Raw genomic sequence first — 12,815 nt, 5'->3', positions numbered from 1 at the left:
TAAGAAAACTCTGATGATCGAGCGTTCTAGTAGTATTTAAAGTCACCACTTACGGATGAATCTCTGAGACGTGAAATAAGTCTCACCACAGATTTGTGCGTAACTGAGATTTTGTGTGTGGCTAATAAGTGATTTATGTGTAATCTTAAAAGATTTGCGTTTGTAATTAGTTTCAAGCTGTTGTAATTTTTATTTCTGCATATGTAAATTGTATTTTTTTGAATTTTGTAATTTTTGAACTCATGCACATAATGTATTTTAAGAGTTACAAATCAAGAATTTCACACACAAATCCAAAGTTACGCTCAAATCAAGACTTACGCCCCTATAAATCGCGGTGATTCTTATTTCTCTCCATAGTTGTGCAGCCAGTAACGCTCCAGGATTAAGGATCGCTGTGTTCTGCAGGTTCAGAGAGGAAAGCACAAAGGCAGGATAGTAAAAAATGCAATGTCAAACAATCATGCTTGACAGGCCGAGCTGCTGGTTTTCCAGGCATAGCAATGGTGGTTCTTATGGGATTGCATGTGTCAGATGTTGCTGGCACCGCAGTCTAGCAGTGTCTATATCTCAGAGGATTTTGACACGAGATTGCCGGCGGCCCGGCGAAGGAAGCCGCTGCAGCACAATAGACATAAGACCACAATCAGTGAGAGTCACGGTTTTCTTGGTTTTATTGTATTTTTTGTTGCGTTTGATAGAAAGAGGGAGAAAAAACATGCGAATAAAAGCGGGTCACTTTGTGGGAGATCAGTGCTGAGTACTGCTGTGCTTCCTATGCAGACATTCTGCTGCAGCTGGTGGCAAAGTCTGATTATGTGCTCTACTAAACAGGAACTCTGGGTTATGTAGTAGGGTGGCTGTTCAGTGGCCAACACTAGTAGGAAACCAGACTTAACAGTTCATGCTTACTGTCCTCCGTACAAGACACAGCTGGCTTATATCAGTTCATAATGTGCACACCAGTGAACAGAATCTAATAGAAACGGGTTAGTATGACAAACTGCTCTCAAAGTTTTTTTTTTTTTATATATACAGAGGTTTTATGTTTAAGATAATTCATGTAAAGGGGATGCTTTTTTATTATAGCCCCTCCATATTGGTGTCACTCTTTTTCCCTGCTGTCTGTTATTTAGCACACCCCTCCTGCCGTTAACGGCTGCAGCGGGACTTTAGCTCATTCTCTCTTAAAAACGATTGCTGGAAGGGGCAGAGAATCAATATGGTAAAGCTTGAGAGATGAGACCTGTTAATGCAACAGGAGTGGGTGAAATACCACGAGATACAACAAGGTTGTTTTTTTTTTTTTAATTGACAGATTAGACAATAGTTGTGCTGCCACATACACATGTTAACCATCATTAGCTTTGAACTAAAAACTACATATATAGCCTTACCTGTGATGATGCTAGTATAAATGCTGTAAGGGGAATGTGGCCACTGAAGATGCTAGTGCTGATAGCTGAAGATGTTGAGATTGATTGCTTAAAAATGCTGAAGTTGACAGCTGAAATGTCTAAAGCTAATAGCTAAAAATGCTGAAGCTTATACCCTGCTGAAATATTAGTTAAATGCCAAATTAGCCTAAAAAAAAGCCTAAGTCAGCCAAAACAGCTAGCATGCAGCTAAAATATTAGCCAAACCAAAAAGAAATAGCCTAAAAAACTGAAAAAAATCCCAAATTAGCCAAAATAGCTAGCATGCAGCAGAAAGATTAGCTAAACTCCATAATAGCCTAAAAAACTGAAAAAATCCTAAATTAGCCAAAATAGCTAGCATGTGCTTAAAGGTTAGCTAAACTCCAAAATACTCTAGAAGCCTAAGCTAGCTAAAACAGCTGGCATGTATCTGAAATATTAGCTATACTCTAAAATAGCCAAAAAAAAAAAAACCTCACAAATGCCAACATTGTCTAAAAAGCTAATCAACTCCTAAATTAGTTGTTGGCTATTTTAATAGTTGATTAGTTGTCATGGCAGCCCTACTTTATATATGTTTACATGTGAAGACGAAATAATTTAAATATAAGCATTTGTAAACGACAAAAAAACAGTCAAAAAACAATTATAACATAAGCCAAATTAACAACATAAAATATATTTTTTAAATATACATATATATAACAGTTTATGATAATATTATAAAAAAATTCTAACTGTATTCAGAAATTTAAATTAAAGTGGAAGCATTGATAACTAACTAACTAACTAAGATTATCCTTAAATTAAAGGGTAAGGTAAAAAATCACATCAGTCCAGGTAAATTGACAAACAATTTAAGTGTTTTTCAGAAATTTGCAAAAAAAGATAAAGCTCGTTTTTAAAAAATAAAAAATTGGGACTCTCTTTCAAAAATCAACATAAATAATTTACCCCAAATAACTAAGTTGGTTAACAAAAATTAAATTTTCTATTCTTTGTCAATACAACCCAATTGAACGTTAGAATATGTAAATACCGGAATAGTATTTTTTTGTCGAAAACCATGTATATAAATCATGAAATAGATGCTTTTGAGTCTCAATATCAATTTGTTTTTCTTTTTTTTCTTATTTTTACCATATATTATCATATACTGTTGACACTTCAACAACACGTAAGGGAAGTAAGTAGGTGGAATGTAGGCACGTTGTACACACGTTGACTTTTTTCAGCTACATGCTAGCTGTTTTGGCTAACCTAATAATTTTTTATTAGCCTTTTAGGCTAATTTAGCATTTAGCTAATACTTTAGCTGGCTATCAGCTTCAGCGTTTTTAGCTCTCAACGTCAGTGTTTTTAGCTATCAATTTCAGCATCTTCACATTTAGCTAACAGAATTCACACTAGCATTATCGCAGCTAATGCTATACATCTAGTTTATAATTATTTTAAAAAGTTGCGATCTAAGGTGTGTTTGATTTTGCCCCCTTGTGCGATTGAGTTTGACACTCCTGTTGTAGAGGGAGTTTGAAGCACTATTCTTTCCTAACACGTCTGTCAAAAAACTTTATATTCCTGTTCATCCGGGGTAAAATCTGGTTATCGTCAAGGACGTGGCTTATAAGTCACATTATTCCCCTATTCATCAAGCTGCTCAGTGACCCTCTTCTGTCTGGTGGATGGAAGGATTGTAATCCTCGAATGGGCCGTTACCTTTGGGACGGCCAATTGTCATCATGGGATAAAGGTGATTTCTCGGAGCATCGTCAGATCAATTTGCTGTGACTCTTCAGTCTCAAAGGAAAAGTGGACACTAGAGATGCACTTCACCACAAGGGTCAAGTTGATTTACTTCTGTTTGCTCTATAAAAACAAAAATCAAGCATGAAAATGTCGTTTTATTCATGCAAAGATGGTCATTTCTTTTGTCTAAAACCTTCACGGTGACAAGTCGCAGACGGAACAGTCAATTGTGGTGAGTCACAACATCAAATCTGACAAAAATGAAATGTCTCGGCACAGAGGAAGTCTCAGGCAAGGAGAAACAGGGATCAGGCATCCCATAATTTCTTCATGTCAGCGGATATAAAGTCCTCATTTATTATTGATATGCCACAACATTTTCTTCTCTTCATTGTTGCAGGCCAAATGTTCAAGAATCTACCTTGTTTTTGTTTTTATCCGTACAATATCTTTTCAAATTTTGTGGTTTTTCATTAATATTTGCTCTAATTTTGCTTCAGCTAAGCCATCGTTAGAGCTGATTTTTTTTTTTTTTTCTTTTGTCGAGTGAAATCACCAGGAAAATGGAAAAAGTCTTTCACGGTCTCTATGGTAATGACATGTTTCCTGTGAGGTAAATGCTTTTTTTTTCAATCTGCAGTCACAGTTTGCAGTCTGACCTGCAGCTTTGATTGGCCTTTTTATGTCCAGCTGCAGCATGTTTCTTTCTTATAACAATATGCATGAGTCGCTTTTGGGCGCTAACACCACAATTTTATTCTGTTGCCGTTTGGACGTGGTGACAGTAATTCCAACTTTTGCATTTTTTTAAGCCTTAAAAGAACAATTTGTAGTCCAAGAAAAGAACAAGTTGGTTACAGTGACAAAAATTTAGAGCAATTTTGAGGTGTTTTCTTTTAGAAAGGGCAGCAGTTGAGACTCTGACATCAAACTGCACCAAATATGATGAGAAAATTCCAGTTTTTGTGAAGGATATCTGTGTACACGGTGACATAAAATCAGATAGAAATTCATTGCTGCATCGCCCACATGCCTTTTAACTGCGTCCAAGGCAAAAATTTGTTGTTGGTCCCACTTATTTCATGGGGTAAGTGTGAAAACTGGAATGGTTACCTACTGGTGCAGCAAATATTTTAAGTCCAGCTATATTAAACCATTATCTAGACTTATTTTACATACGTTTGTCCAAAGCTGAAAAGATGATGCTTTTAGATATTTAGTTTAGGCCAGGAAACTGTTCTAAAACTTGACCGAAGGGCCGAACCAGAAGATTTTGGTAATCCACCTCTTAAGAGAAAGAAATAACATGGAATTTTGACAAAAATTTGCTTTAATTTTGATTGTATTTTAAAACAGAAGATTTTGAAGCTTCCAAACTGTGGCCTTTTTTCTCATTTTAGCTCCAATTGCACCAATTGGTTGATGGAAATTTGTGAAATGCTGCATTCATGTGGTGTTGCGATAACCAGAAAAATGATTGTCGGGATTGGAAAATGCACCTGAACGTTAAAAAAAAAAAGAAAAAAAATCTTCCAACCCTAAACGAATGCAGAATAACTTTCTGCACCTAAAGAAAGGTCAATGTATTCATAGTGCGTCATCTATGGGGACACATCTATATAAACGATCATATATTACCTTTGGAACACTAAAAAAACTAATTATTTATGAAATTTGAGTTCTTTTTTGCAAACACTTTTCATACCCCCAAAGAAAAACGACTCGATCTATGAGGCTCCGCCTTTTGCTCCTTTTTCCGCCCATTTCATGATGTCATCTGAGAGTCATACTTGTCAGCATGTCACCCACGAAAAAAAAAAAAAATCCAATTTTATTTAAAATATTGATATACAGTGTGGGGGTTTATCCCTAAAAGTTGGACAGATAGAGAAGGAATGGCTAATGGGTTCATTTTGCTGTGAAACAACAGATAAACATTTCAGGATTTATTGAAATGATGAGATTTAGCACTTGCTGTTAACATTTTTTTTGTCTTTGAAGCATTTTCAATCTCCGTATCAAAAATCTTTTTTGTTTTAATACGGATGCTTTTTCCTGGAGACACAGACAACTTTCTGTCTTTGCTCAAAAATCCATGGTCAAACCAATTCTTCTAATTCGTCACTCACTTTTTGCACCAGGAAACAGTTTGATCCCTTCCCCCACCAGGAAATGGTCTTCTCCCTTTCTCCATCAGGAAATAGTCTGATCCCTCCCCGCACCAGGAAATTTTTCTTCCTTTCTCCACCAGGAAATAGTCTGATCCCATCTCCCACCAAGAAGTAGTCATCTCCACCAGGAAATAGTCTGATCCCATCTCCCACCAAGAAATAGTCATCTCCACCAGGAAATAGTCTGATCCCTTCCCCCTCCAGGAAATAGTATTTTCCCTCATTCCACCAGGAAATAGTCATCTCCCTCAGGAAATAGTCTGATCCCTTCCCCCCACCAGGAAATAGTCATCTCAGTTTCTCCACCAGGAATTAGTCTGATCCCTTCCCCCGACAGAAAATAGTCATCTCCCTTTCTCCACCATGAAATAGTCTGCTCCCTTTCTCCTGCTGTCTTCCCAATATCCCCCGTCAGCTTGCTCCATTCTCGGATATGTTCAGGATCTATCCCAACAAGGTGTGCAGATTCCTCACCAGAATGTTCTTTGGTGGATGCCACCGCTCAAAGTTTCAACGTTGTGATACACTTAAAAGCTCAATAAGTTGTTTTTTCATGCTATGGCCGCCGGTCCGTACCCATCCCGGGTCTAGGCCTTCAAACCCTTCCAGCAGGTCTGGGGCGTCCCGACCTCAACCCCAACATTAGCCACATATATTTCAGCATTAAAAAAAAATGCGGATGAGAAAAAGTTCAGCATTGGCCCCATGTTTTTAGTACTTTATGTCACTTTGTTTAAAAGACACATAATCTTTCTTTTTCGATTTCCTATTAGCTCCACATGTTTTCTAATTCCAGCTTTGTCAATGTTGAACAACTCATATTTCATCAGAGTGCAGCCTGCCAGAATAAGACAGAAACCATCTTATTAGTGAGAAATCTGACCATTTGTACCATTACATAAAGTTCTCTCCATGAAAAAAAAGTCAAATAACAGCGGCACACTGGGGAAATTAGATAACATTAGAAACGTAGTTATAGAAGAGTTATTTTAATAATTAACTAGCACATGAATAAGTGATTTGTGCTTCAGAATCATTTGCAGGGAACCGCTGGAAGGAGAAAAGGTAAATGTGAATATGAAGAGGGGAATACATTGAGTTATTCATGTATGAACTAATTGCTTTTGCGATGGAAGGCTCATTTCTCTCGTCTGAGTTTAACGGTTTCCTCATTTTATTCCACTGCCGGCAGCGGCGGCTGAGACTGAGCGTCGAGTTATGGACACATCCCTCACATCAGCATTTTAATATTATTTATTCACGACAGTTTGATGGAGTTCCCCGCGAACCAGCTACATTCACTAGATCATTTCTCAAGATTTACGGCTTTTCTTTGCTTTTGCTGTCAAGTCTGAAAACGTGTCACGGAGCAGATTATCTGTCCTCGGATTTTAGAATCAGACTGAATGAAAAAGACCCGAAATTTTCCAACACTTTGAAACATCACTAAGACTTTTATAGCTTCGGAGAAATAGCCGAGATGCGTCAGCCGTTACCTAAAGTGGTGACACTTCACTTCTGTTCTGTTTTTGGTTTGTTGTGTCAGCATTTTTAGTGGCCGAGACTCGCCATCCCAGCTAGAAATGAATAAATAAATAACTGTGCAAGCAGAAAAAGAAAAGCCAAATAACAAGAAACGCTACTGCAAATAAGAAAACAGTGTTTTGTTTTATTTGTAGTGTTTCGTTTTTGTTGGCACATTTACTGTTTTATGCTGCAGAGGTCTGCAGAACCACTTGTGGCTCTTTTACTCTTCCATTGTGGCTCTATGGTTAAATAAAAATAAAGATTTAGTTTTTAAAAACTAACATTACTGAGCTAAAACATTTGAGACATTAGATTAATATGTAAACCACTAACCAGAATTAAGACAAACCAGATTATAAAACAGATTTTTATGGGGTGAGATAGTTTTTAAATAAAAACATATTTATAAGAAAAAGTCGTGTTCACAAATACAAATTTTCAGAAAAAAATATGAATACAACATTCAGTTTTAAGCGTAACATGTCTCTTGGATACGATTTTCCTTTGTCTTGAATTTGGTAACAAACTGTCTAAATACGTCACATATTTTACACTTTGGATACAAATTTCTCTCTATGATTACTTTTTTAAAGCTATCTTACCCCATAGATTTTCTGTTTTTGGACAATATTTAAGTGCACATTATGGGTTGAGAAATACAGTGAGAGTCACAATTGTCTCTGATTTATTCTTTGAGTTAGATTCATGTATTTTTGTCAGAAATCTACCACAATTGATCAAATAAATGTATTTTTTAAATCACTGCTGACATCATACTACCTGCTAGTACATTAGCAGCATTGAGCTAATTCTAAGTGGCACAAGGAGTCTTTTATTTTGAAAGGAAATCATGTGAACCTCAGTCAAAAGTTATAAACTGTTTTATGGTAATGTTTTTGTTTTATTTATACAGAAGAAGTTAATTTTAATTTATCGTAATAGAAACTCGTGTCTTATTTTGCTAAAGGATGAAGTCAGCCTGCTGGCTTTTTGGTCCGTGAAAAATTGTCCCAAATGTCTCTTTAAGTGTTGAAGGTTGTAGACCCCTCACCTAAAGTTACTTCATCTTTATTTACTAGTAAAAAAACAATTTAACCTAATTAGCTTTTTAGCTACACAAAATATTAGCTTAAAAACAAAATGATTTTATTTCTTCTTGGACCTTTTCATACTTTTGCCTTTTAAAGTACACAAATATTGCACAATTACACAAAAAATGTTAATTTTTTAATGTTTTTTTAGGCTTTTTAATTCAGATAAAAAATATCTGGTTTGTGGATTAAACATTCAGTGTCACCTCATCATGTCTCTTTAGTTAAAAATAAATTCAATATTTTTATTTAAAAAGGAGAAAAAAATATTTGAAAATCAACCCTTTAAAACCTAAGCTCTAGTGTTGATTACATTGATCGTGTTAACGGTTAAAAAGTTGTCAAAAATGTTGTGTTTAAGTGTTGAGTTGCTATCACAAAAACAAGAAAAAGAACAAAAAATTGAAACATTGAAAAAAATTGAAACATCCTTATGTTTCGAGCTTCGATTGAGAGCATGACTTCTAGTTTTCAAAACATAATTTTGCAATATATGTGTATTATTTGTATGAATATCCAACATTTTGTAGCATTTTCAGTTGAAAATGTGCAGTACAAGTACAGTAGATTTGATAATTAAGCAGTGCTGAAGTTAATATGAATGTTTGTAGCAATTATCTCTCAATCAATGAAGGATTTAACGACCCGATTTTGTGTGTTCATCAATAGCTTGACAATCTGGACGAGCAGGCTGCTCAGATCAGAAGAGAACTGGACGGTCGTCTTCAGATGGCAGACCAGATTGCCCGGGTGAGTCAGACTGTGGGGGTGATGGAGATTGTTGTTATGTTCTTTGTTATTTTGTTAATATGTCACTAATATGGTGTCACCCGTGTAAACATTGTGAGACTCCCAAAAAAATCATTTTTTTTTGTTTTATTATTATATGTTTTTCATAAAAAAAAATGTCCAACACAGCTTTATAATTCTGGAAATATTTCCACGTCTTTTGATGTTTTTTTTTTTTTTTTTTTTTTTCAAAGGGGGGCAAGTTTCCAAAGTTTGTGTCAAAAGAGATGGAGGCCATGTACATCGAAGAGCTCAGGTCCTCGGTGAATCAGCTTATGGCCAATCTGGAGAGCATGCCAGTGTCCAAGGGGGGAGAGTTTAAGCTGCAGAAGCTTAAGCGTGGACACAACACTTCCATCATTGACATGGGTCAGGAGGATGAAAACACTCTCTCCAAGTCTGACGTGGTCCTCTCCTTCAGTTTGGAGGTAAATGAGGCTTTAAAAACAACACATTTATATGTATGGAAATAATTTTGATTTAAAGGAGATGGTTTTTTCGTTCTTATGTGCAACACATTTATAAAAGATGCATTAAAAATATCATTTTTTTGTTTTCAAAATAACAGAAGTTTGCTCCACTATACTTTACAGCAGGGTGCCAAACTCAATCGCACAAGGAGCCAAAATCTAAAACACAACTTAGGTTGTGGGCCAATCAAAATAAACATTTATTGAACACTCTAAAATTACATTTTTAAACATTTTAAACCATAACGTTTTTACATAATTGTGAACTAGATATATAGCATTAACCACAATAATGCTATTATGAATGCTGAAAGCTGAATTTGGCTGCTGAAGATCAACATTGATAGCTGAAAACACTAAAGCCCACCAGCTAAAATGTTAGCTAAATGCCAAATTAGCCTAAAAAAACATTCAAAAGACTTAGGTTAGCCAGAACAGCTACCATGTAGTTGAACACATAGATAAACTTCAAAATAGCCTAAACAACTGGAAAAAGCCTAAATTAGCCAAAACAGCTAGCATGTAGCTGAAATATTAAACTCCAGTACAGCCTAAATAAACTAAAAACAATGCCTAAATTAGCCAAAATAGCTAGCATGTAGCTGAAATATTAGCTAAACTCTAATGCAGAGTAAATAAACTAAAAAGAAAGCCTAAATTGGCCAAAACAGCTAGCGAGTAAATATTAGCTAAATTCCAAACAGCCTAGAAACATTTAAAAAAGCCTAAATTAGCCAAAACACCCACTGTGTAAATATTAGCCTAACTCAGATAAAAAAACAGATAAAAACAGATAAAAAAAAAACTTAAAAAAAAATGCCTTAATTAGCCAAAACAGCTAGCATGTAGCTGAAATATTAGCTAAACTCCAATACAACCTAAATAAACTAAAAAGAAAGTCTAAATTAGCCAAAACAGCTAGCGAGTAAATATTAGCTAAACTCTAAAATAGCCTAAAAAGATTTTTGGAAATGCCAAAATAGTCCAAAAAGCTAGCAGAATGCCAATTTTTAAAAATTTAAAACAATAACTTTTTAAACATAATTATGAATAATAAAAAGGCAGGAATATTATTCCAGAATAAATCAACTTAAACCTTAAATAACTTTCAATATTTTACTCTGCGTAAAAATATATTTTGTCAACATTATACAAGCTAGAAATAAGCGCAAGATAACATCAGCTCATTAATAACAATAGAATAAAATGATCTGGAGGGCCGGATTCGGCCCCTGGGCCTTGACTTTGACACGTGCTATACAGAGCTGGCGCGGCCTGAATGGAAGCTGTCTCCATATCTTTTGTTTGAATTCTCAGACTTGGTGATATTAAGGTCACAGCCCTCTGGGCCGTACCATCTGTGCAGGCACTGTTGTTATTTTTGTCAGGGAAGTAGATTCTTTATTACTTGCGCTGTTATATCCGAGTTCATCTTCTACATTTCTTTGTGTTTCCAGCCTCACAGAACTGACACAAACACTGTCCCATTAGTGTCAAAATGTTGCACAAAACCAGACCTGCCGGAGCCACAACTTAGAACAAGTTGTCAACTCCTTCGCTGCTGCAGACTAAATATATTTACAGACAGCACACCTGTTTGGGGGTTTGAACAGACGCAGTGTGAACAACAGACTGACACGTACATATGTACGCTGTAAAACCTTTTTACCTGCTCCTCGGCACAAAATATGAGTCATCTCGTTATCGGCTCGTCTGTGATGAGCTATCACCACGGAGTAGAGAGCGATCACACCTCTCTTCTTATGATGCAGTGCTATTTCAGTGTTAGGAGGAGCACCACCCCACTTTTGTGTTTGTTCTGACTGGGTGCAGCTCACGTTTTTAGTGCCGAATTCTTTGCTCAGCAAGTTTTTTCTGAAAGAGCAAGGTGTTAAGAGATTCCCTACTTTAATTAACCCCTTAATCCCTGTTGCGACAGACCAAATGAGCTATAAAATGTAGCGTTTACTTAAGAGCAAAAAGTGAATATCTTTTTTCATAGCTGGGAATAAATTCAGGTGTTATCTGTAAAGCTTAAAAAGTAATGTTAGTTTTTGATATTCTTTATGTTTGAAACATCAAAATATGATTACTTTGATTTTTTATTAATTTATTTAGTAGCAATGCCACAATTCCTGTTTTAAAAACGTTAAACCAAGTTGTGAGGAAATATAATTAATATAAGTATAATTTTGACAAAATATATTTTTAATGAAAGTAAAATATTGAAAGTTTAAGTTGATTTATTCTGGAATAATATTCCTGCAGGTTTTTATTGATAGTAATTTCAAAAAGTTACATTTTTAACATTTTAAAACTTTTGCTTTAGTGTGTTCAATAAATGTTTTGGATTTTGGCCCCCTGTGCGATTGAGTTTGACACTCCTAGTTTTGGCCAACTGAAAGGTTTTTCTTCCTTGTTGCTAATTAGCAAATAAAAAAGAAAATATAACTATTGTGTTGTTATTGTTTATCAAATACATGAATTCTATATCAAACCGGAACAAAACCACTACCCAAAAATCAAAGTTTTAACTGAATCATCAGAAAAATGAATCGGTGAATCCCTAATATTTACAGTTTGCAGTTTAATCCAACTGGATTAAATAATTTTTTTTTTGTTTTTCCTATTCTAAAACCAGTTTGTTCAGCTATGAAAACAGTTTATTTTCAACTTAAAGACAAATTAAAAATGGTATAATGCATCTGTTTAGCTATAGTATTATACATAAAATAATGGTTTTACTTTAAAAACTAACAGAAAAAACTTTTTTGTGGCCAGATAAATGACAAGAAATTGCGTAAAAAATCTTAAATAATTGGTATTTATTTGCACAAATTTTCTTTCTTTTATCTTTTCATAAAGAATCAAACATACAAAGTAATGTACTGAATACAACATAAGTTTTACAACTTTACAATTTGACATCTCCTTTAATGAAATGGAGCAATTTGAAGAATAAAATTCGCGTTTCACAGTATCTCTGCCCACTACTTAATCAAGAAATATGTAGGTATGTATTTTTGAATATACATACATATATAAACATAGATATATCTTGAGATGCTCCGTCAGCTACTCACGACCCACACAATCAAGAGAAATAAGAAAAGTAGAGTGAAGTAAAAAGAAGGATGAAGTAAAATACTCTAATAACATTTATCATTACTCTCAAGTTTGATCTGTCTAATGTCTAAGAATATGTGTAAATCTTTTCAAGTCATTCCAAATTTTAACACCAGTATAAGAAAAGCACTGAGTCCTTGAAATCAAATCTCCTTCTATGATATAGATCATCAAAACTGAAAGTAAAGATCAAAAATAGACAACTAAAAAATATGTAAACCCAACCCTAATTAATAAAATATATTGATTTGAAATATGTAAAGAATGTTTTACAAAATGTAGTTTTTGCTTAAATCTTGACAGTCTAGAAGAAGATTGTCAATCAGTAAATTAATGCAAGAAGCTTCTAAATGCTCTGCAAGCAACATTATTGTTCTGTTTACCACAAACATTCAGAAAATATGTACTTTCCATCATTTAGAATTAATTATTTGAATCAATTTGCACTAAAACCTTGAAAAACAAGACTCAACTCAG

General features: G+C 34.8%; 1 protein-coding gene across 11 annotated transcripts in view; it reads left to right on the top strand.

The window, feature by feature from the left end:
- cadpsb (Ca2+-dependent activator protein for secretion b) overlaps positions 1-12,815 on the top strand; it is a 119,397-nt gene that overhangs the window by 47,324 nt on the left and 59,258 nt on the right. For all 11 annotated transcript variants that reach the window (XM_024270724.2, XM_024270723.2, XM_024270721.2 and 8 more), the window contains exons 4-5: positions 8,623-8,703; positions 8,937-9,170. In XM_024270724.2, coding sequence (XP_024126492.1) covers positions 8,623-8,703; positions 8,937-9,170 — 315 coding nt within the window. The remainder of the gene's footprint in view (positions 1-8,622; positions 8,704-8,936; positions 9,171-12,815) is intronic.

This window comes from Oryzias melastigma, linkage group LG5 (genome assembly GCF_002922805.2).
Source record: "Oryzias melastigma strain HK-1 linkage group LG5, ASM292280v2, whole genome shotgun sequence".
NCBI lineage: Eukaryota > Metazoa > Chordata > Actinopteri > Beloniformes > Adrianichthyidae > Oryzias > Oryzias melastigma.
Note: the sequence above shows the minus strand (reverse complement) of the source record. Positions and strands in the feature narration are given on the sequence as shown.